General features: G+C 43.0%; 1 protein-coding gene across 1 annotated transcript in view; it reads left to right on the top strand.

The window, feature by feature from the left end:
• The first annotated feature begins 11,418 nt into the window (after positions 1-11,418).
• The window catches only part of Adgre1 (adhesion G protein-coupled receptor E1), a 117,600-nt gene continuing 104,829 nt past the window's right edge, over positions 11,419-24,189 (top strand). The window contains exons 1-2 of the mRNA XM_021186488.3: positions 11,419-11,561; positions 15,158-15,220. Of these exons, the coding sequence (XP_021042147.3) occupies positions 11,531-11,561; positions 15,158-15,220 (94 nt within the window). The 5' untranslated portion in view covers positions 11,419-11,530. The remainder of the gene's footprint in view (positions 11,562-15,157; positions 15,221-24,189) is intronic.

The raw sequence follows: 24,189 nt of genomic DNA, 5'->3' as shown, positions 1-24,189 counted from the left end.
ATCTCTCCTAAGACGAGGTCTCACTATGAAGTCCAGGCTGGCCTCCAACTCTCAGACCTCCAGCCTTAGTCCTCCATCTTGAGTGCTAGGACCTCAAAGGTTTATCATTGTGTCCATCTCATAACAAATCCTTTCCTTTTGAAAATGTAAATAGTATTTTTAATTTATGTTTTTGAAAATTTTATACATGTAGCCACTCCCCTCTAACCCTCCCCAGGCAACCCAAACTCATCTCAATCCTAATTTCATGTCCTATTTTAAAAAATATATATATATTTTTTATCTCATTTGACTGCATGAGACTAGAAGAAATCAATCAATAATACAATTACTGAAAAGTACTAGATTGCGTGGTCTTGCTTAATCTTACAGACTGCAAGTCCATGCATTTTCTTGCTAATTTTGTGATTTCAGTTTTTAGAGATGAAGAGTTTTACCCCCTTTTCTATGTGCACCTGATTTTCACTATCCATTCACCTCTGGATGAGAAGTCGGTTCAATGTGTAGAAAAGACATCAAGTCAGGTAGTATTTTGTGCAGGACCCATAAGTCATGAGTGGGGATAGGAAGCTGACGGTTTCAGTTCTAACTCTGTCCTGTATCTGTTTGTGTGGTTGAGAAACGCATGACAATGAGAGCCTGAAATCCAAAGACAGGTGCCCGCCTCCTCAGCTGCTGCAGCCTTAGGTCCGCCTCATCTCATTTGTGACTCTTTCTTTTTTTTTTTTTTTTTTAATATTTTTATTAAATAATTTCCTCAATTACATTTCCAATACTATCCCAAAAGTCCCCCATAGCGCCCCCCACTTCCCTACCCACCCATTCCCATTCTTTTGGCCCTGGCATTCCCCTATATTGGGGCATATAAAGTTTGCAAGTCCAATGGGCCTCTCTTTCCATTGATGGCCGACTAGGCCATCTTTCGATACATATGCAGCTAGAGACAAGAGCTCCAGGGTTCCGGTTAGTACATCATGTTGTTCCAACAATAGGGTTGCAGATCCCTTTAGCTCCTTGGGTACTTTCTCTAGCTTCTCCATTGGGAGCCCTGTGATACATCCAATAGCTGCCTGTGAACATCCACTCCTGTGTTTGCTAGGCCCCGGCATCGTCTCACAAGAGACAGCTATATTTGGGTCCTTTCAGCAAGATCTTGCTAGTGTATGCAATGGTGTCAGCGTTTAGAAGCTGATTATGGGACGGATCCCTGGATACAGCAGTCTCTAAATGGTCCATCCTTTCATCACAGCTACGAACTTTGTCTCTGTAGCTCCTTCCCTGGGTGTTTTGTTCCCAATTCTAAGAAGGTGCACAGTGTCCACACTTTGGTCTTCATTCTTCTTGAGTTTCATGCTTTTAGCAAATTGTATCTTATATCTTGGGTATCCTAAGTTTTGGGCTAATATCCACTTATCAATGAATACATATTGTGTGAGTTCTTTTGTGATTGTGTTACTTCACTCAAGATGATGCCCTCCAGGTCCATCCATTTGGCTAGGAATTTCATAAATTCATTCTTTTTAATAGCTGAGTAGTACTCCATTGTGTAAATGTACCATAATTTCTGTATCCATTCCTCTGTTGAGGGACATCTGGGTTCTTTCCAGCTTCTGGCTATTATAAATAGGGCTGCTATGAACATAGTGGAGCATGTGTCCTTTTTACCGGTTGGGACATCTTCTGGATATATGCCCAGGAGAGGTATTGCTGGATCCTCCGGTAGTACTATGTCCAATTTTCTGAGGAACCGCCAGACTGATTTCCAGAGTGGTTGTACAAGCTTGCAATCCCACCAACAATGGAGGAGTGTTCCTCTTTCTCCACATCCTCGCCAGCATCTGCTGCATTTGTGACTCTTTCAATCACAAGTTCTTCACAATAAAGTGTGTTTTTTTTTTAAATTATAAGTAATTAAAAAGAACGTAAGAGAAACCGAGGATACACAGACGTTTGCTTACATCTTTTCAGAAGTGTTCAAAAACTCTGCTTTGAGGGAGGCAGTTTGGTCACGGTAGGTGCCAGCTGGGTGGTGCAAATGTGGCCCTCATGGGGCTGGGTTGGTTCCTGTGAGGGTGGGGTGTCCCCTTCTCAGTGTCTCGCTTCTTGTCTCATTATGTGATCTCTTTTGTATGTGTCTCTACGATGGATGCCATCTGTCAAAAGGTCCCCACACAAGCTGAGCACAGGCTAGGATCTTCAGTACCATAAGCTAGGCAAGGCCTTTACCTTTGCAGTGTGCTCAGTCTTGGAGATTTTGTTATTAGCAATACCAAATGGGCCAAGACACATGAACTTCTTCATAACATCCCTCAAACATTCTCACAATGTTAGTGAGCAATTGTACCAAGGCACAGTGATGAGGAAGGAGGCCCATGCCACCATGGCCAAGTCTCAGTGGACATACACTGGCACACTCTTTTTATCCTGCATATCAGGATCAAGTCACTAAGTTCAGCTCATACTCAAGAAGGGAGGGATGAAGCCCCATTGCTTGAATAAAGAAGTGTCAGAGAATATTCAACACGTGATCAAAGTACACGATGTATTTTTTATTTATTCTTATTTTTTATTTTTATTAGATATTTTCTTATTTACATTTCAAGTTTATCCCCTTTCCTGGTTTCCCCTCCAAAAGCCCCCTTTACCTTCCTTCCTCTCCCTGCTTTTATGAGACCATTGTGGATGCCAAGAAGTGCTTGCTGACAGGAGCCAGATAAAGCTATCCCCTGAGAGGCTCTGCCAGAGCCTGACAAATACAGAGGTGGATGCTCGCAGCCAATCATTGGACTGAGCATGGGGTCCCCAATGGAGGAGTTAGAGAAAGGTAAGGTCTGAAGTTACTGAAGGGGTTTGCAGCCCTATAGGAGGAACAACAATATCAGCCAACCAGTCCCTCCTGGGCTCCCAGGCACTAAACCACCAACCAAAGAGGAGGGACCCATGGCTCCAGTTGCATGATGTATTTAAATGAAGATGTCATTATAGAGCTGATGGCTTAGTCAGTGAAATCTGTCTGGCAAGCACGAGGATATGAGAGAAACCCCAGGCATATAGAACAGTTATGCACGGTGATACATGTGTTCCATGCCAGCTCTGGGGATGCAGAGAGAGCAGGACCCTGAGACTCACAGGAGTTATGGCTACCCACATGACACCTGTCTAAAGTCAAGCCAGCCAAACTTCTAGCAGAGATAAAGTCCTACTCTTTAGGCCCTGTTCCTTACTGAGAGGTGACTGGGAGTGCTGGGTGCTGGGGAAGGAGAAACAACCAGTTGAGGGGGTGGCCAGTGGTTGGGTGGCCATGCTTCTGTGTGTGCCTTGTGTCCATGCACATAAGGCAGCACTAACTAGACTTAGTGGCTTATAAAAAAAGACATAGTTGGATGAGGGTGAGTTTGGGGGCTGTGGGAGAAGGAAAATAGGGGTGAATATGATCATATTTCATTGTATGAATATAATTCTCATGGATAAAGCAAACTTACTTTAAGGAGAGAAGTAGAGATGAACATACAAATGCTTAGCAGTGGCCGTGAGTTGGCTGTGTCCCTGTAGGGCTTGGTTGTGATTCTCACAGCACTGGTGCTAGTCTGGGAGAAATCCTCTTTGTGGCTATTTGGGTTTCTGTGACTGTATTCAGCATTGAGTGATCAGACATATCTTATAAAGTCCCAAGGGAACTGGGCATGGTGGCCATGCCTCTAATCCCAGCACTTGGGGGTATGGGGTGGAGGTGGTGAGGCAGGTATATCTCGTGAGTTTCAGGCCAGGCTGGTCTACATAGTGAGTTCCAAGGCAGCTAGGCTACAGAGTCACCAGCACCTCACTGAAGAGATGCTCTGGTGACAATTTCAGTGAAACGGAAGGAACAAACTCAAGAGAGCTGCTGCGCCCTATGGCCACTCTAGCTAAGAGAGGCTGCCATCTTAAGTGTGAGCTGTCTTCATGGCATAGTTATCTGTTTGTTTGGGAGAAACATGGAAGGGGGCTGGGAGGTGCCTCAGTGGGAGAAGACGGCTGCCGTGAAGCCCTGATTGCCTGTTCTGATGCGGTGGCTTGTGCTTTGTGCCCTGTGCCTGTGACCCTAGCCATTTATACGTATGGTAAGATGCTCACCATCCTTGGCTGAGTGCCAGTTTCTTGTCTGGAAAACAGGGGCCAATATTCAACTGTACCTTTAAGGACATGAGCTGGCTTGTATTGATTGATAGGATCTAGACTCTCCTGGGAAACATGTCTCCTTGCACACCTGTGAGGGGTGACCTAGGTTCGGGTAGCCTTTGGCTGTGCCTGTGGCTGATTATCTTAATTAGGTTAATTGAGGTGGCAAGAACCATGCTGAATTTGGGTGGCCTGAGGACCCTCGACTGGTAGAAAGGAGACAGCAAGCTGAGCACCGCCGGCACTCATTGCTGTCTTCCTGGTAACTGCAGGTGCTGCTTCCTTTACATCCCCATCACCATGGACTGTACCCTCAAACCGGGAGCCCAAATAAACCCTTCTCTAAACAGCTTTGTTGACATATTTTTAACTGTATCTTTTACAGGGGCAGAGGACCCTTGTGTACTGTGGCATACGTGTGACTGTCAGAGGAAAAGCTGCCAGAGTACGGTCTCTGCTTCCTTCCACTATGTGGGTTGGATGGATCTCAGGTTGTCAAGCTCAGTGGCAAATAGCTTCACCTGCTGAACTATCTCTAGCTCTTATCAAAGTATGTTCTCACAGCGATATGATGAGGATCTAGTAAGGCTTCAGTGAATGGCTAATGCATGGAAGGTATTCAGTGAGCAGCACTGACCCTGGTCATTGTCTATGAGTGATGTTGACGCTTTTGGCACTTGAGGGTAGGCAATGATTTGTCCTCCTCACTATGGAATACAAGCAAAAAGATCCAGGGGACACAGACTGTAGTTATAAGTGTGACCCAGGTGGGAGTGGAGATAATGGCTGTCCAAAGGAGCCAATGTCTAAGAGGAGACCTGGGAAATCTCCAACCCAGGATTCCAGCCTAGAGAATGGAGCACCCACATCTGGGGGTGGGTCTTCCCACCTCACTGAGCCTAATATAGACAGCCCCTCACAAGCATGTCCTCAGGCTAATCTAATCAAGGCCGTCCCTCACAGGCAAGCATTCTGTCCATTAAACTCAGCAGAAACGGTGCTAGCCAAAACAAGATTCACATAGATGCTACAAACTTTAAGGAAAACTGGATTCTGAACAGGGACTTTTCACATTCTTCCAGTTCCAGGATTCCTTCCATGTCTAGTGTGTGTGTGTGTGCATAAGTGTTTGCCTAAGTATGAATGCATGTGTATACATGGGGTAATACATGTGAATGTGTGTATGTATGTGCATTTATATGTGTGCATGTATTCCTGTTTGTGTGTTGGTATGTGTGTGTGTGTGAGTGTGTGCAAACGTTTATGTGTGAATGAGTGTGCACATCTTTGTGTGTTCATGAGCATGTGCGTGTGCAAGTGTGTGCTGCATTCAAGTATGGAGGTCAGAAAGCAGCCTCAGGTCTGGGTCTTCACGTTCCACATTATTCATTCAGGTCTGTCTCATTTATGCTGCTCCACACTCCAGGCCAGCTGGCCCAGGAGCTTCCAGCAGGTTTTCCTGTCTCCATCTCTCATCTTGCTATAAGGATGCTGAAGAAGCTGGGATCCTAGCACTCAGGAGGCAGAGACAGGAGGAATCTCTGTGAGTTTGAGGCTGGCCTGGTCTACTTAGTAAGTTCCAGGACAGCCAGGCTACATAGTGAGACTGTCTGAGCATACCAGCCATTTTCATCTCCATTAGAGACAACCATGACTCCATTCCATGAAAGACTATGGAAATGGGCCCTACTGACATTCTCTCATAGAATGGGGGTGAATATGATCAGAGTAATTAAGATGTGTATGAAAATGTCATCATCAAGTCCATTATTATGCATAGTAGATACATATATTAACAAGGCATTTAAGTTTGTACATTATTATCACCACAGAGGACCTTCAGCTCTAGTGTGTTTTTGTGTGGCTAGGGACGATCACTGCTGATGCTGTGGTGAAAGCACTCATGAGACTGTCCCACCTGGGAGGATGCTATGGAGAACTGTGGAGATGTCTAGGAGGGATGGAGGGTAAGCCTGACTCTGAGTCATCACACCTCAGGTCTTAGCCTCTCTCTCCTGTGCCGCTTTGACAGCTGTGCCCCAGCTGCATGTGGTCTTGAAGGTGCCAGAGCATACAGAGGTTAATTTTGTCATTATGGGGAAGCTGTCATCCATTGAAGGGTGAGATGTTTATGTTGGTGAGGTTGCTTTGTGGTCATCTATGCCCCATGAAACTTGCCTTCACTCATTCTTTTGCAACTAAGTCCAATAACATCACTGCATCACCAAGTTGGATTTGAGTGGAATTGTCACTTTGGTGTGTCACTGGTGCTCTGTCTTGGATGAGTAGAGGTTAGTTCATGACTCCCCAGGAGAGGTTTATGTAATGATGTAAAAACATGGGGCTCAGGGCTAGCTAGATTTCATAGTCCTGAAAGGTGCTATGTTGGCTGCTGGGTGACAAAAGACATAGCCCACTCAGCTATGAATTCTGCCCACAAGACTGACTTTACCAGCACAATAGTGGCTCTGATGTTATGAGGTAATCAACTTCTCTCTGGTTGGATCTGAGGTCCATTCCACAATACATGCCTGGTACTGTAAGCTCATCAAAACCCTGAGGCTGGAGAAGTCATTGGTCATTGAGGGGACTGAATACTGTTGCTTGGTTCTCTTGACACAGTGTCAAGCTGTCTTCCTAAGTATTTCTGTTTACATCTATGGAAAAATGCCACTCTGGGCTTTGACCTGAGAATGAGAAGTCTTTCATGAATTGTGATAGATGTAGAGACTCATGGCTGCACAGGGTGCTGAAAGTGACAAATGATTAATCAGATCTGCATAAGACATTCATACCATCCCTTCTAAGGCTCAAGGAACACTGTTAAGAGAGGAAAGGAGAATGTGAGAGCTGGACAATAGGGAGAAAGACTGTGAAATGCCACCTTCAGGGGAAGAAACAGCCACTTCAAGCATGATCCCACAACAGTTGTGAATGCACGTAATATGTCTGCAGAGTGCAGGACAGATGGAGGAGGAGCGCAGGTTCTTACCCCTCACTGCTAAACGATTTGCTAAAGATTCAGGGAAATGAGCAATTATTGACTTCATTTGTGTATCCACTGATGACCCCAACAGACTCCAAAATATAGTCTCAATCCAGAGGGGCCCTGCTCAAGCAAAATGGTCACAAAGAGAACCCCAAAATCATGAGTCTGGGAAAAAGACAGTAGGGATGGAGTGGGATAAGGAATGGAAAGGAAATAAGAGCAGGGAAGAGAAATTGTCAAATAAGAGAAATAATCAATAAAGATGGGGAAAAGGTAAGGTTCAGAAAGGTGAGTCACCTCTTGTGGATACCTTGGGTGGGCCTACCATGCATCAGGATTTGATAACACTTCTTGGTAACAGGTCTTAATTGGCCAGACAGTGCTCAGGGCATTTCTTACACCAGGCTACGCTCCAGGCATGTAAGCATTGGGAAGTCAAGTCTATTGCATCTCTCGGTGCTGGAGAATCAAAGTCTAGCTCTTGAGAATACTCATGTGCTTCTGGGAATGGGGTCAGCCTCTGAGCCCCTTAAAGAAAATTGACTCAACATAAAAAAGGCTTGAGGATACACTGGGATCCTGAACACCCAGTGTGGTTGCAGGCTGTCTAATAAAGACTTTCCATGGGCTTAAATCCACGTTTGAGCAGTCTTCTTGGTGAATACTCCCATAGCAGTATAGATACCACCTTTGTGGCTGAGCACATCACTGACACCTTCTTTGCACTTTGACACTTGTGAGTTTCTGTGTCAAACACCATGCACTGAACAAAGACACTTCTACAACAGGGTGTGAGTGCTGCCAATCATGATGGTGTCACCAGTGAGAACTCCATACCAGTTAAGCACAGTGATGTTTTTGAAGCTTTCAATGGTGATCACATCAGATTGAAACATGTTTCTTAGAAGATACTGACTGGGCATGATAACAAGACTAGTTATGACGTAGTTTGAGCATATTCATGCCCTTGTTGCTAACATGTTTCTCCTCCTCATTCCAGCCACTCTACTCCTCTTCCCAACTCTCCCTTCTACTTCCATGCCTTTTTTGATGAAATCCAGTGGATTTCTTTGAAGAAAAAATTATTGGTTTATATCTATTTACATTTAAAATGCTATCCCCTATCCCAGTTTCCTCTCCACAAACCCTCTATTCCCTCCCCCATACTCTCTGCTTCTATGAGGATGCTCCTCTACCTACCCACCCACTCCTTGCTCAGTGCCCTAACATTTCCCTATGCTGGGGCATTGAGAGCCTCCACAGCACCAAGGGCCTCCCCTCCCATTGATGCCAGATAAGGCCATCCTCTGCTACATATCCATGTGTACTCTTTGGTTGGTGGTTTAGTCCCTGGGAAATCTGGGTGTGTGTGTGTGAGGTTGGTTAATACTGTTGTTCTTCCTATAGGGTTGCAAACTCCTTCAGCTCCTTCAGCCTTTCTCCTAACTCCTCTATTGGGGTCCCACCTCCTCCTTTCTCCCTCCCAGCTCTCTCTTTTCCTCTACCTCCCATGATTATTTTCTTCCCCATTCTGAGTAGGACTGAAGCATCCACATTTTGGTCTTTTCTTCTTGGGAGTCATATGGTCTGTGAGTTGCATCATGGGTATTCTGAACCTTTTTTCTTTTTTGGCTAATATCCACTTATCAGTGAGTACATAACATGCGATTTCTTTTGTGACTGGGTTACCTCACTCAGGATGATATTTTCTAGATCCATCCATTTGTCTGCAAATTTCATGGAGTCAATATTTTTAATAGCTGAGTAGTACTCCATTATGTAAATGTACCACATTTTCTGTATCCATTCCTATGTTTAAGGACATCTGGGTTCTTTCCAGCTTCTGGCTATTACAAATAAGGCTGCTATGAACATAGTAGAGCATGTATCCTTGTTATATGTTGTAGCATCTTTTGGGTATATGCCCAGGAGTGGTATAGCTGGGTCCTCAGTACTGTGTCCAATTTTCTGAGGAGCCACCAAGCTGATTTCCAGAGTGGTTGTACCAGCCTGCAATCCCACCAGCAATGGAGGAGTGTTTCTCTTTCTCCACATCCTTGCCCGCATCTGCTGTCACCTGAATTTTTGATCTTAGCCACTCTGATTGGTGTGAGGTGGAATCTCAGGGTTGTTGTGATTTGAATTTTTCTGATGACTAAGGATGTTGAACATTTCTTTAAGTGCTTCTCAGCCATTTGAGATTCCTCAGTTGAGAATTCTTTGTTTAGGTCTGTATCCCATTTTTAATAGGGTTATTTGGTTCTCTGGAGTCTAACTTCTTGAGTTCTTTGTATATTTTGGATATTAGTCCTCTATCAGATGTTGGGTTGGTAAAGATTTTTTCCCCAATCTGTGAGTTGCTGTTTTGTCATATTGACAGTCTCCTTTGCCTTACAGAAGCTTTTTAATTTTATGAGGTCCCATTTGTCAATTGTTGATCTTAGAGCCTGAGCCATTGGTGTTCTGTACAGGACAAATTTTCCCCTATGCCAATGTGTTCGAGGTTCTTTCCCACTTTCTTTTCTATTAGACTCAGCGTATCTGGTTTTATGTGGAGGTCCTTGATCCACTTGGACTTGAGCTTTGTACAGGAGATAAGAATGGATCAGTTTGTATTTTTTTACATCCTAACTGCCAGTTGAACCAGCAACATTTGTTGAAAATGCTGTTTTTTTCCTCACTGGATGACTTTGACTTCTTTGTCAAAGATCAAGTGACCATAGGTGTGTAGGTTCACTTTTGGGTCTTCAACTTTATTCCATTGATCTACGTTCCTGTCACTGTACCAATACCATGAAGGTGTTTTTTTTTTTTTTCTTCTTCTTTTTTTAAAATCATATTGCTCTGTAGTACAGCTTGAGGTCAGGGATGGTGATTCCCCCAGAGGCTCTTTGATTGTTGAGATTGTTTTTTTGCTATCCTGGGTTTTTTGTTATTCCAAATGAATTTGAGTTGGGATTTTGATAGGGATTGCACTGAATTTGTAGATTGCTTTTGGTAAGATGGTCATCTTTCCATCTTCTGAGGTCTTTGTTTCTTTCTTCAGAGACTTGAAGTTATTGTCATACAGATCTTTCAATTGCTTGGTTAGAGTCACACCAAGATATTTTATATTATTTGTGACTATTGTGAAGGGTGTCATTTCTCTAATTCCTTACTCAGCCCGTTTATCCTTTGAGTAGAGGAAAACTACTGATTTGTTTGAGTTAATTTTATATCTAGCCACTAAGCTGAAGTTGTTTATCAGCTGTAGGAGTTCTCTGGTAGATTTTTTTTTAGGGTTATTTATGTATTCTACCACATCATCTGCAAATAGTGATATATTGACTTCCTCCTTTCTAATTTGTATCCCTTTGACCTCCTTTTGTTGCCTAATTGCTCTGGGTAGAACTTTGAGTACTATATTAAATGATAGGGGAAAAGTGGACAGCCTTGGGTGTGGTGTGTGTGGTATGGTGTGGTGAGTGTATGCTGATGATGCATGTGGTGTGTATGGTGTGGTGTATGTGGTGTGGTGTGTGGTGGTGGTGATAATGATGATGATGGTGGTGGTCTCTCTGTCTCTGTCTGTCTCTTTCTATCTCTGCCTCTCTCTCTCTCTCTCTGCCTCCCCCCTCTGTCTTCCTCTGTCTGTCTGTCTGTCTCTCTCTGCCACCCTCTCTCTGTCTCCCTCTGTCTCTCTCTCTGTCTTCTTTCTCTGTCTCTGTCTCTTTCTCTATGTCTGTCTGTCTGTCTGTCTGTCTGTCTCTTTGGTGTGATGTATGTGGTGTGTGTGTATTCTACAAGGTTGACATGATGACAGAATTCAATTTTCTTAGCAGCAAACTCATGGATCCTGGTGATAAATGCAGCATGACTTTACTGAAAAGGCTTTGTGATCTTGAAGAGTGGATTGACCTCACTGTGGGCAGCACATGCAATCTCACTTGTTTGGTGCAATGAAAGAAGAGAATGAGAGGTAGGAGGGGGATGGTAATGTTGAAAAAAGAATAGTAGAGAGGAAACTGGGGTTGGAGAGAGATGGGGTAGATGGTAAGAGATGGAGAAAGAGGGAAGGAAATGGAGAGAAAGACAGAGAGACAGAGAGAGACACAAAGAGAGACACACAGAGACAGAGAGAGGAAGGGAAAGGGAAAGAGAAAGGAAGAGGGAGGGGGAGGGGAAGGGTAAGGGGAAGGGAGAGGGAGAAATGTGTACACTAGCTAGATTTAAGGGAGAAATTAGGGGGTTGCCAGTCTGTCCACCTCTGATGGTGGCAACTCAGCAGAAAGCTGCTGGGCTCTGTCTGGCTTTGTTGAGCAACCCTGACTCCACCCCTTTTCTTCCCCACAAAGCAAGCTTTTAAAGGGAAGGTTCTCTTCATTGAATGACTGCCACAGTACGATGTGGGGCTTTTGGCTGCTCCTCTTTTGGGGTGAGTATGAGGTTGAATGGGGCAAGGCATGGATGGCTGAGGTGTGGGCTGGAAATAGGTTGCAGGGAGAAAGGCCAACCTTGGAGGGGTCCGGCCCATAGGCTAATGTCTGTTGCACACAGCAAACCTTACCTTGGGAAACCTTTGACAAAATTCCTTGACTTAGGGAAGTTTATTCACCAGTGTAGATCTTCCTGTAGCTGTTCATTTGGCATGTCTGTGTTTGTGAGCCATCTCAGTTCTAGTTAGAATTTAGCATGGAGTAAACTTGTGAGGCTCCGGTGCGTGCATCTGGGATGGTGCAAGGGGGATGGAAGCCCACACAGCAATGGAAACAGTCTCCTTACCATTGCGTAGCCCTTCATTATCAGCCGTAGCTCACAAAGCAGAACATGGGCACAAAGGAGGTAACTTGCTGTGCTTGGGCAACAGTTTAGTGTGTAAAGTGCTTGTCCTGCAAGCACAAAGATCTGGGTTTGATCCCAGAATTTATGTTAAAAAGCCAAGTATGCGGTACACTTCTACCTCTGGCTCTGGAGAGTAGAGAAGGAAGATTCCCTGGTTCTTGATGGCCAGCTAGCCTAGCCCAATTGGTGGATTCCAGATCAGTGAGAAAGCCTGTCTCTGAACAATTAAGGTAGATGGAACTGGAGAAAGGTGTTTGAGGTTATCCTCTGGTTCCTACATGCCAGTACACACAAGTGCATGTTCACCTGCACTACACATTGCACAATGCCATGCACACACAACACAAGTGCAACGCATACACAGACATGCAATGCACACAAAAGGCACATGTGTACTCACAGATGCAAAAAGAAATACTGTTAGCAAGTCTTAGCTAATGAGGGGTAGAGCCACGGTGTAAAATCATTCCAGCTCTGGCCTTGTTCAAACTCTTAGCCATGACTGGTTTGTGCTGTGGGAGTCAGCGAAGATAGTCCCCTTCTAGAAATAGACTCGGGGCTACACCTCCCTTTTCTGGCCCCTGTTGCTTTTGTTTTGGGCACTAGCGTGTTTCACTGTGTGATCTTCCATGTCACTGGTTTTCTCGCATGTTTGCAAGATTTTTTTCCCCATTATTTTAAATTTAAAGATGGGAGCTATGGATTTCCGGTTTTAGGGATGAGAAGAGGGATCTATTTTGGCTCACAGTTTGAGATGGTATGTTCTGCCATGTTGTGGAAGCCTTGGAAGAGTCATGGTTAGATGGTGGGCTGGCACTGTTTTCTGCTTGTTGACTGTGAAGCAGAGAGCTAAGAAGTTGGACTGGCGTACGTATTTTCAGGTTCCCTCCCATGGCCTCATCTCTAAACTTCCTCAGACAACACCACCATCTGGTGACCAATAGGTTAAACACATGATTGTGTGGGTTACATTTCACATCCAAACCACAGCAAACAGCTAGCCTGCATACATATATGTACATTACATGTACATATATGTGTCTTACACACATAAAAGCAATAATTTTAATATTGTCTCAAGAATGAACTTAAAATAATATCATGCTTATTTACTTAAATACATTTTAATTTATTCTTTGAGGATTTCATACATAAAGGCAGTAATTTTGATCACCTGCACCTGCATGCTACTCTACTCTCAGACCTCTCTTCACTGTGACCATCCCTAACATCATGTCCTACTTTAAAAAAACCCACTGAAATGAACAAGCACTTCCTAGATGCACTTGGGCATAGGGTCATCCAACTGGAGAGCAGGTGACCTTCTGGGGCATATCCCTGAAGCAAGAGGATTCTCCTCTTAGCAGCCATTGACTCTCGGTAGATCATTAGCTGAGGATGGGATAAGACTAGAATGTTGGCTGGCTTGACCGTGCAGGTTTCATGTAGGCAGCCACAACTGACATGAATGTTTAACTAAAATCATGCTTGGAAGACAGCTTCCCCCAGTCCTCCCCACCTCCCAACTCTGGCTCAGAAATTATTGCAGAAGATGGGGCAACACTCTACCCATCTAGCCTATTTCTCATGGAATCGAACTGCTCACTGTGGGATTAAAACTTCCTGCGAGAGCAGGATGGATACTTTTATGGTAATTTATTATTTTAGGGTTTCTATTGCTGTGACGAAACACCATGGCCAAAAAGCAACTTGGATAAGAAAAGTGTTTACTTGGCTTACATTTCACATCACAGTTCATCAGTGAAGGAAGCCAGGGCAGGAAATCAAACAGCATGTGAATCTGGAGGCTGCAGCTGATGTAGAGGCCATGGAAGGTGCTGCATCCAGAAATCTGAGGATGGCACCACCCATGATGGGCTTAGCCCCCCCCCCCCCCCCCCCCCCCCCGTCAATCATGGATTAAGAAAATGCCTTACAGGCTTGCCTGCAATTACATCTGTACTGGCTGGTTTTGTGTGTCAACCTGACAACAACTAAAATCATCAGAGAGGAAGGAGCCTCAGCTGAGGAAATGACTCTATAAGATCCTGCTATAAGGCATTTTGTCAATCAGTGATTGATGGGGGAGAGCCCAGCCCATTGTTGGTAGTTTCATCTCTGGCTGGTGTCCTGGATTCTATAAGAAGCAGGCTTAGCAAGCCCTGAAGGCAAGTCAGTGAGCAGCCCCTTCCATGGCCTCTGCATCAGCTCCTGCCTCCAGGTTCCTACCCAGTGTGAAAGTCTTAAAACGTTAAAGAAAGTGCTGCAGGAAGGGATTTTTAAATATTCTCACACAAAGAAATAACAAATGTTTTAGAGGAAGCATAAAAGCTAGAAACAAAACAAGACCTCCACACAAAAAGACATGAAAATAGGGGTAGGCGGGGCTAGTTGGGAAAGAGAGGGGTCAACAGATAAAGGTAGGTGCATGAGCACCGTATAGAGCATACTCCTGAATATACAAACCACCACCAGTAGCAACACCAACAAAAATGTAGGGCTCAGAGAGATGTCTCTGCAGGAAGGCACTGGCTGCTCTTGAAGAGAACCTGGGTTCAGGTCCCAGCACCATATGGTGCCTGTCAAACACCTGTAAACCAAGTTCCAGAGGATCCTTTTAGTCTGTGTGGACACTGCACTCCTTAAAAACAAAAACCCTAACAAGTGCAAAGAAATCAGGAGTGTGCTGTGAAAATTGTGGAAAATGACATGGTTTCCTCAGTGGGAGTTCCCATCCAGCTTTGTTTGAGCATAGCCAACTTTTTTTCTTTCTTTTTTTCTTAGATATCTTCTTCATTTACATTTCAAATGCTATCCCCAAAGTCCCCTATACCCTCCCCCAGCCCTGCTCCCCAACCCACCCACTCCTGCTTCCTGGCCCTGACATTCCCCTGTACTGGGGCAAATCTTCCCAAGACCAAGGGACTCTCCTCCCATTGATGGCCAACTAGGCCATCCTCTGCTACATATGCAGCTAGAGACATGAGCTCTGGGGGTACTGGTTAGGTCATATTGTTGTTCTTCCTATAGGGTTGCAGACCCCTTTAGCTCTTTGGGTGCTTTCTCTAGCTCCTTCATTAGGGGCCCTGTGTTCCATCCAATACATGACTGTGAGCATCCACTTCTGTATTTGCCAGGCACTCCACAGCCAACTTTTTAACAGTTTATGCCTGTTCCTCCTCTTCACAGGCTTCAGTGGGATGAACAGATGGGGGATGACCACACTTCCCACCCTGGGACAAAGACTTCATGGTGAGTCGCTTAAAGAGAACAAATGACTGGCTTGAACAAGGTGGATATTTTTTTGGGGGGGGAGCTCTCCTGCCCCAGCAGATGACCCTTACACGTTGTGGGACCCAGTTAAAGGTAGAAGCAATGGGATGTAGGTTCCCAGGTTCCTGCTCCAGGACAGTCCATTCATGCTCTAAAATTACTGTGCAACCCTAGGCAAGATATGTAATCTCTCTGGTGTTCAGTTCCCTCAAGGGTGGGCTTTAAAGACCTATGTGCATATTATTACTGGATGCTGCGAGTCCTCTCTTCTAGTAAGTCGCTGCCCAACAATATTCTGCAGTCTTAACATAAATTCTCTCTCTCTTTGTTCTCTCATTCTTGTGGAGACAGTAATAGGGACATTAGGATGTCCTTTTCTGTTTTGTAATTCTGGAATTAAAACCTGGTTATTAGATCCGAGCTTGCTTTGGGTCTGTGTAATTCAGTTTTGACTATAATAAATATCCGAGTCAATCAGTTTATAAAAGGAAGAGGTTCATTTTGGCTTGTATTGATAGGGATCTCTGTCTGTGGTTGGTTAGTGCTGGGAGCCTCCCTGGCTGGGATGGGTTGAAGTGGGATGCAGCATGAAATGCAGACCAAAGACTGATGACCTCCAGCCTTGTAGGGAACAACTCGTTCTTACTCGTTTGTGCTTCATTAAGCATGGGGGAAAATTTAACTCTTTATCTCTCTTATTACTTACTTTATGATTCTCTATGCTTGCATAAGCACCGGAAAACTTAACTCTTACATACTTTATAAACAAGGACAGAGCTTGGGGAATTCAGTGGAGGATTTATTGGGAAAGTTCCTTTCTCTCTGGCCTGGAAGCCTGACCTCTTACTGGGAAGGCAAGAGGGAGGCTTGTGGCAAATGATGTTTAGTGAACCAGGAAAAGAAAGTCATGCTTGCAGAAAGAAAAATGTTTACATAGGCAAAATGTACAGAAACACATGAAATTATACAGTCACATATTTTGTTGGATCCAACCACCTGTCTCATCCACTCCACAAGTATTCACGCATACTTACATACATAGACCTATACTTACACACACACACACACACACACACACACACACACACACACACACACACACACACGTATTTGGTGGATGGAGCAAAAGCCCCTATGAGTAGGTTTCACTGAGCAAGTGCAGAAAGAACACATCCATTCTGAATGAAAAGTAAGTTCCGACCGTTATTGTTTAGAGAAAGAAAACTTCTACTTTTTTTTTTTATTGAGTATGAAAAAGCTCTGTCCTTGTCAGTATGAAGAAGCCTGCTGTTAAGAAAAGTCCCATCTCTGCCGGGCAGTGGTGGTGCACGCCTTTAATCCTAGCACTTGGGAGGCAGAGGCAGGTGAATTTCTGAGTTCGAGGCCAGCCTGGTCTACAGAGTGAGTTTCGGGACAGCCGGGGCTACACAGAGAAACCCTGTCTTGGAAAAAAAAAGAAAAAAGAAAAATCCTGTCTCATGGTAATAAGAAGCCTCGCTGGTCTCTCTGCTCTCTTATTGTCATTGTTTCTAGTTCTTGTGCTTTTTCAGGATACATGATCACATGGTATTATAAGCATCATTTTTCAAAAGTTCACAACAAGTTCAAACATAAATTCAAACCATAAATTGAAATAAGAAGTTACAACAGAGATTATTTTTATTTTTTAAAATATTTTCTTTTTTTTTTAAAATTGGATATTTTCTTTATTTACATTTCAAATGTTATCCCCTTTCCCGGTCCACTTCATCAAAGTCCTCTATCCCATCTTCCTTCCCCCAGCTTCTATTAGGGTGTTTTTCCACCCACTCCCCCCACCCACTCCCACTTCCCTGCCCTCAGTTCTCTTACACTAGGGCATCAATCGAGCTTTCATAGGACCAAGGACCTCTCTTCCCATTGATGCATGGCAAGGCCATCCTCTGCTACATATGCAGCTGGAGCCATGTGTACTCCTTTGTTGATGGCTTAGTCTCTGGGAGCTCTTGGGGGACTGGTTGGTTGATATTGTTCTTCCTGTGGGGTTGGAATCCTCTTCAACTGCTTCAGTCCTTTTGGTAACTTCTCTAATGTGAATGCCGTGCTCAGTCCAGTGGTTGGCTGTGAGCATCCACTTCTGTATTTGTCAGGCTCTGGCAGGGCCTTTCAGGAGACAGCTATATCAGGCTCCTTTCAGAATGCACTTCTTGGCATCCACAATAGTGTCTGGGTTTGGTGTCTGTATATGGGAGGAATCCCCAGGTGGGGCAGTCTCTGGATGGCCTTTTCTTCAGTATCTGCTCTACACTTTATCTCCATATTTGCTCCTGGAGTATTTTGTTCTCCTTCTAAGAAGGACTGAAGCACCCACACTTTGGTTTTCCTTCTTCTTGAGCTTCATGTGGTCTGTGAATTGTATCTTGGTTATTTGGAGCTTTTGGGCTAATATCCACTTATCAGTGAGTGCATACCGGGTGTGTTCTTTTGTGATTGGGTTACCTTATTCAGGATGATATTGTTTTTAGTTCTACCCTTTTGCCTAAGAATTTCATGAATTCATCATTTTTAATAGCTGAGTAGTATGCAATTGTGTAAATGTACCACATTTCTGTATCCATTCCTCTGTTGAAGGACATCTGGATTCTTTCCATCTCCTAGGTATTATAAACAAGGCTACTATGAACATAGTGGAGCATATATCCTTATTACATGTTGGAGCATCTTCTTGGTATATGCAAGGTGTGGTATAGCTGGGTCCTCAGGTAATACTATGTCCAATTTTCTGAGGAATCGTCAAACTGATTTCTAGAGTGGTTGTGGCAGCTTGCAATTCCACCAGTAATGGAGGAGTGTTCCTCTTTCTCCACATCCTTGCCAGCATCTGCGGTCACCTGAGTTTTTGATCTTAGCCATTCTGACTGGTGTGAGGTGGAATCTCAGGGTTGTTTTGATTTGCATTTCCCTGATGACTGAGGGCATTGAACATTTCTTTAGGTGCTTCTCAGCCATTCAATATTCCTCAGTTGAGAATTCTTTGTTTAGCTCTATACTCCATTTTTTAAACAGGGTTATTTGATTTTCTGGAGTCTAACTTCTTGAGTTCTTTGTATATATTGGATATTAACCCTCTATTGGATGTAAGATTAGTAAAGATCTTTTCCCAATCTGTTGGCTGCCTTTTTGTCCTATTGACAGTGTCCTTTGCCTTAAAGAAGCTTTGCAATTTTATGAGGACCCATTTGTCTATTGTTGCTCTCAGAGCATAAGCCATTGGTGTTCTGTTCAGGAATTTTTCCTCTGTGTCCATGTGTGGGCTCTTCCCCACTTTCTTCTCTATTAGTTTCAGTGTATCTGGTTTTATGTGGAGGACCTTGATCCACTTGGACTTGAGCTTTGTACAAGGAGATAAGAATGGATTGATTTGCATTTTTCTATATGCTGAGTGCCAGTTGTGCCAGTACCATTTGTTAAAAATGCTGTATTTTTTCCCCCACTGGATGGCTTTAGCTCCTTTGTCAAATATCAAGTGACCATATATGTGTTTGGGTTCATTTCTGGGTCTTCAGTACAACAGAGATATTTTGCATGGGTTTCCATTAAGACTAGTTATCTAATTAAACATTCATTATCTGTCACTAGCTCCATAGACTTATTAAGAGTTCAAAACTTATGTCTTAAGTTAGCATGGTTTTGTCAAGAGGCAAATCATCTGCCTCGTGTCTCATTAGTTTAGAGGTTTTGTATAGATATATCCAGTCAATATTTTATTTTCCATCCTTGAACCTACAATAAATTATTCATTCCCAGTTTATGACCTTTAGTTATCAAATAATGTTTTTATGGCTAGCCTAAAAGGCATGTTTTCCTTGATCATAAATCCATTTCAGGCCTCCTTTTAATCTTACTGCAATTAACCTGTGACACATGAAGGTTTACCAAGTACTAGTTGCAGCCTCCATACACCATACATAGAGGGCTCAAAATTACCTATATAAATTAAGGAATTCCATAGAACCATTATTAGGAATTAAGAAATCATCTATTTCTCTACATAGCATTACTACATGAGAGTACATCTTTGTAAATCTGCAGAAAATCTGCCCATCAGGGTGGGCTAATGCCCAGGGATCATCATTCTATTTAATAATAATAGGAAAGGCATAACAAGAATCAGTTCTCTCTTGCGGTTTTAGAGTCTATTCATCACAACCATGCAAAATGATCTGTTACTTTCTCATCTCTCCTAGATGGCTAGCTCCCAAAATTGTGGGTCTTGGACTGGATGAAATAGGGGAAAGCTTACAGAACATCATTTATCTCTCTAGTTCAGGACTGCAGAGAGAGTGTGACCTCTGCTTCTGTCAGAGTGCTTTCCTTGAAAATCAACCCTTCCCCCGTGAAGGGGCTCTTGTGAGGCATCTTCTTACATAATCAAGACAACTCACCTAAATCTATGACATTTGTGTTAATTCTTTGAGATTGTCGTACAAAGAGGCTGTGTGTTTTGATTGTATTCACCTCTCATTCTCCTCTGTCTCCTCCCAGAACCACCATCACCCACCCCTGCCTCCTAGGTCTATGCCCTCTTTTAAAAGTAATGTTATTTTTAAGTATTTTATTTAAAATTAACACCTATATTCCCTTTCTTCCATTTGCTCCTTTATTTTCCTCATCACTTTTCCTCCCAACTTCATGTTCCGTTTTTCTTTTATTTTTTATTTAAAATAATTGAATATTAAAATATAATTATATCATTTGCCCTTCTCTTTCCTCCCTTCAACCTCTCCCATGTCCCCACCCCTGCCATTCTTTACATTTCTGGTCTTTCTTTTTTTTATTTTTAATGTGGACTAGCCTCAATGCAGCCATATTAATTTATTTTTATGTTTTTGTTTTTAAAAATTTTTTTAATTTTAATTTTTTAAAATATTTTTTTATTATGTATTTTCCTCAATTATCCAATGCTATCCCAAAAGTCCCCCAGACCCTCCCCTCTACTCCCCTACCCACACACTGCCACTTCTTGGCACTGGCTTTCCCCCGTACTGAGGCATATAAAGTTTGCAAGACCAAGGGGCCTCTCTTCCCAGTGATGGCCGACTAGGCCATCTTCTGATACATATGCAGCTAGAGACATGAGCTCCGGGGGTACTGGTTAGTTCATATTGTTGTTCCACCTATAGGGTTGCAGACCCCTTTAGCTTCTTGGGTACTTTCTCTAGCTCCTCCATTGGGGGTCCTGTGATCCATCCAATAGCTGACTGTGAGCATCCACTTCTGTGTTTGCCAGGCCCCGGCATAGCCTCACAAGAGACAGCTATATCAGGGTCCTTTCAGCAAAATCTTGCTAGTGTATGCAATGGTGTCAGCGTTTGGAGGCTGATTATGGGATGGATCTCCGGGTATGGCAGTCTCTAGATGGTCCATTCTTTTGTCTCAGTTCCAAACTTTGTCTGTGTAACTCCTTCCATGGGTGTTTTGTTCCCAATTCTAAGGAGGGGCAAAGTGTCCACACTTTGGTCTTCATTCTTCTTCAGTTTGATGTGTTTTGCAAATTGTATCTTGTATCTTGGGTATTCTAAGTTTCTGGGCTAATATCCACTTATCAGTGAGTACATGAAGGGGTGTTGTATTTTTGTCTAAGGCCTTTTCAGCATCTAATGAGATAATCATGTGATTTTTTTTTTCTTTGAGTTTGTTTATATCATGGAATAGGTTGATGGGTTTTCATATATTAACTGTCCCTACATCCCTAGGATGAAGCTTACTTGATCATGGTGAATGATGGTTTTGATGTGCTCTTGGATTTGGTTTGCAAGAATTTTATTGAGTATTTTTGCATTGATATTCATAAGCGAAATTGGTTTGAAGTTCTCTTTGTTTGGTCTTTGTGTGGTTTACATATCAACATAACAGTGACTTCACAACATGAATTAGGTAGTGTTCCTTCTGTTTCGATTTTGTGGAATAATTTGAGAAGTACTAGTACTAGGTTTTCTTTGAAGGTCAGGTAGAATTCTGCACTAAAACCATCTGGCCCTGGGCTTTTTTTTTTTTTTTTTTTTTTTTGTTGGGAGAATTTTAATGACTTCTTCTATTTCCTTGTGTACTGGCTAGTTTTGTGTCAACTTGACACAGTCTGGAGTTATCACAGAGAAAGGAGCTTCAGTTGGGGAAATGCCTCCATGAGATCCAGCTGCAAGGCATTTTCTCAATAAGTGATCGAGGGGTGAGGTCCCTTTGTGGGTGGTGCCATCTCTAGGCTTGTAGTCTTGGTTCTATAAGAGAGCAGGATGAGTAAACCAGGGGAAGCAAGCCAGTAAAGAACATCCCTCCATGGCCACTGCATCAGCTCCTGCTCCATGACCTGCTTGAGTTCCAGTACTGACTTCCTTTGGTGATGAACAGCAGTATGGAAGTGTAAGCCAAATAAACCCTTTCCTCCCCAACTTGCTTCTTGGTCATGATGTTTGTGCAGGAACAGAAACCCTGACTAAGACACCTTGAAAGTTATGGGACTGTTTAGATAGCTTATCTGATTCTGATTTAACTTTGATATGTGGTATCTGTCTATAAAATCATCCATTTCATCTAGATTTTCCAGTTTTGTTGAGTATAGTCTTTTGTAGTAGGTTCTGATGACCTTTTGAATTTCCTCGGTTTCTGTTGTTATAACTCTTTTATTTCTGATTTTGTTAATTTGGATACTGTCTCTGTGCCCTTTAGTTAGTTTGGATAAGGGTTTATCTATCTTGTTGATTTTCTTAAAGTACCAGCTCTTAGTTTTGTTGATTCTTTGTATTGTTCTCCTTGCTTCTAATTGGTTGACTCCAGCTCTGAGTTTATTTCCTGCTATCTATTCCTCTTGTGTGTGTTTGCTCCTCTTTGTTCTAGAGCTTTCAGATGTGTTAAGTTGCTAGTATGTTTCTTTCCAAATTCTTTATGAAGGCACTTAGTGCTATGAATTTTCCTCTTAGTACTGCTTTCATTGTGTCCCATCAGTTTGAGTATGCTGTGCATTCATTTTCATTTAATTCTAGAACATCCTTAATTTCTTTCCTGACCAAATTTCATTAGTTATTCAGTTTCCATCAGTATGTGGGATTTCTGTTGTTTTTGTTGTTATTGAAGAGTAGCCTTAGTCTGTAGTGATCTGATGCAGTGCATGAGATTATTTCATTTTTATTGTAACTGTTTTTTTTTATAGCTTACTAGGAAAATATGCATAATATAGTGTTTCTTTTTTCTTTTCTAATATTTTTATTAGGTATTTTCCTCAATTACATTTCCAATGCTATCCCAAAAGTCCCCCATACCCTCCCCCCCACTCCCCTACCCACCCACTCGCACTTTTTGGCCCTGGCGTTCCCCTGTACTGGGGCATATAAAGTGTGCATGACCAATGGGCCTCTCTTTCCAGTGATGGCCGACTAGGCCATCTTTTGATACATATGCAGCTAGAGACAAGAGCTCCGGGGTACTGGTTAGTTCATATTGTTGTTCCACTTATAGGGTTGCAGTTCCCTTTACCTCCTTGGGTACTTTCTCTAGCTCCTCCATTGGGAGCCCTGTGATCCATCCAATAGCTGACAGTGAGCATCCACTTCTGTGTTTGTTTGGCCCCGGCATAGTCTCACAAGAGACAGCTATATCTGGGTCCTTTCAGCAAAATCTTGCTTGTGTATGCAATGGTGTCAGCGTTTGGAGGCTGATTATGGGATGGATCCCTGGATATGGCAGTCTCTAGATGGTCCATCCTTTTGTCTCAGCTCCAAACTTTGTCTCTGTAACTCCTTCCATGGGTGTTTTGTTCTCAATTCTAAGAAGGGGCAAAGTGGTCTTTGTTCTTCTTGAGTTTCATGTGTTTTGCAAATTGTATCTTATATCTTGGGTATTCTAAGTTTCTGGGCTAATATCCACTTATCAGTGAGAACATATCATGTGAGTTCTTTTGTGATTATGTTACCTCACTCAGAATGATGCCCTCCAGGTCCAACCATTTGCCTAGGAATTTCATAAATTCATTTTTTTAATAGCTGAGTAGTACTCCATTGTGTAAATGTACCACATTTTTTGTATCCATTCCTCTGTTGAGGGGCATCTGGGTTCTTTCCAGCTTCTGTCTATTATAAATAAGGCTGCTATGAACATAGTGGAGCATGTGTCCTTCTTACCGGTTGGAACATCTTCTGGATATATGCCCAGGAGAGGTATTGCTGGATCCTCTGGTAGTACTATGTCCAATTTTCTGAGGAACTGCCAGACTGATTTCCAGAGTGGTTGTACAAGCTTGCAATCCCATCAACAATGAAGGAGTGTTCCTCGTTCTCCACATCCTCACCAGCATCTGCTGTCACCTGAATTTTTTTATCTTAGCCATTCTGACTGGTGTGAGGTGGAATCTCAAGGTTGTTTTGAGTTGCATTTCCCTGATGATTAAGGATGCTGAACATTTTTTCAGGTGCTTCTCAGCCATTCAGTATTCCTCATGTGAGAATTCTTTGTTCAGTTCTGAGCCCCATTTTTTAATGGGGTTATTTTATTTTCTGGAGTCCACCTTCTTGAGTTCTTTATATATATTGGATATTAGTTCCCTATCTGATTTAGGATAGGTAAAGATTCTTTCCCAATCTGTTGGTGGTCTTTTTGTCTTATTGATGGTGTCTTTTGCCTTGCAGAATCTTTGCAACTTCATGAGGTCACATTTATGGATTCTCGATCTTACAGCACAAGCCATTGCTGTTCTATTCAGGAATTTCCCCCCTGTACCCATATCTTCGAGGCTTTTCCCTACTTCATCCTGTATAAGTTTCAGTGTCTGATTTTATGTGGAGTTCCTTAATCCACTTAGATTTGACCTTAGTACAAGGAGATAGGAATAGATCAATTCACATTCTTCTACATGATAACCGCCAGTTGTGCCAGCACCATTTGTTGAAAATGCTGTCTTTTTTTCCACTGGATGGTTT

The sequence above is a fragment of the Mus caroli genome, unplaced genomic scaffold (assembly GCF_978045245.1).
Source record: "Mus caroli unplaced genomic scaffold, Mus_caroli_1 scaffold_18, whole genome shotgun sequence".
In the NCBI taxonomy this organism is placed as follows: Eukaryota; Metazoa; Chordata; class Mammalia; order Rodentia; family Muridae; genus Mus; species Mus caroli.
Note: the sequence above shows the minus strand (reverse complement) of the source record. Positions and strands in the feature narration are given on the sequence as shown.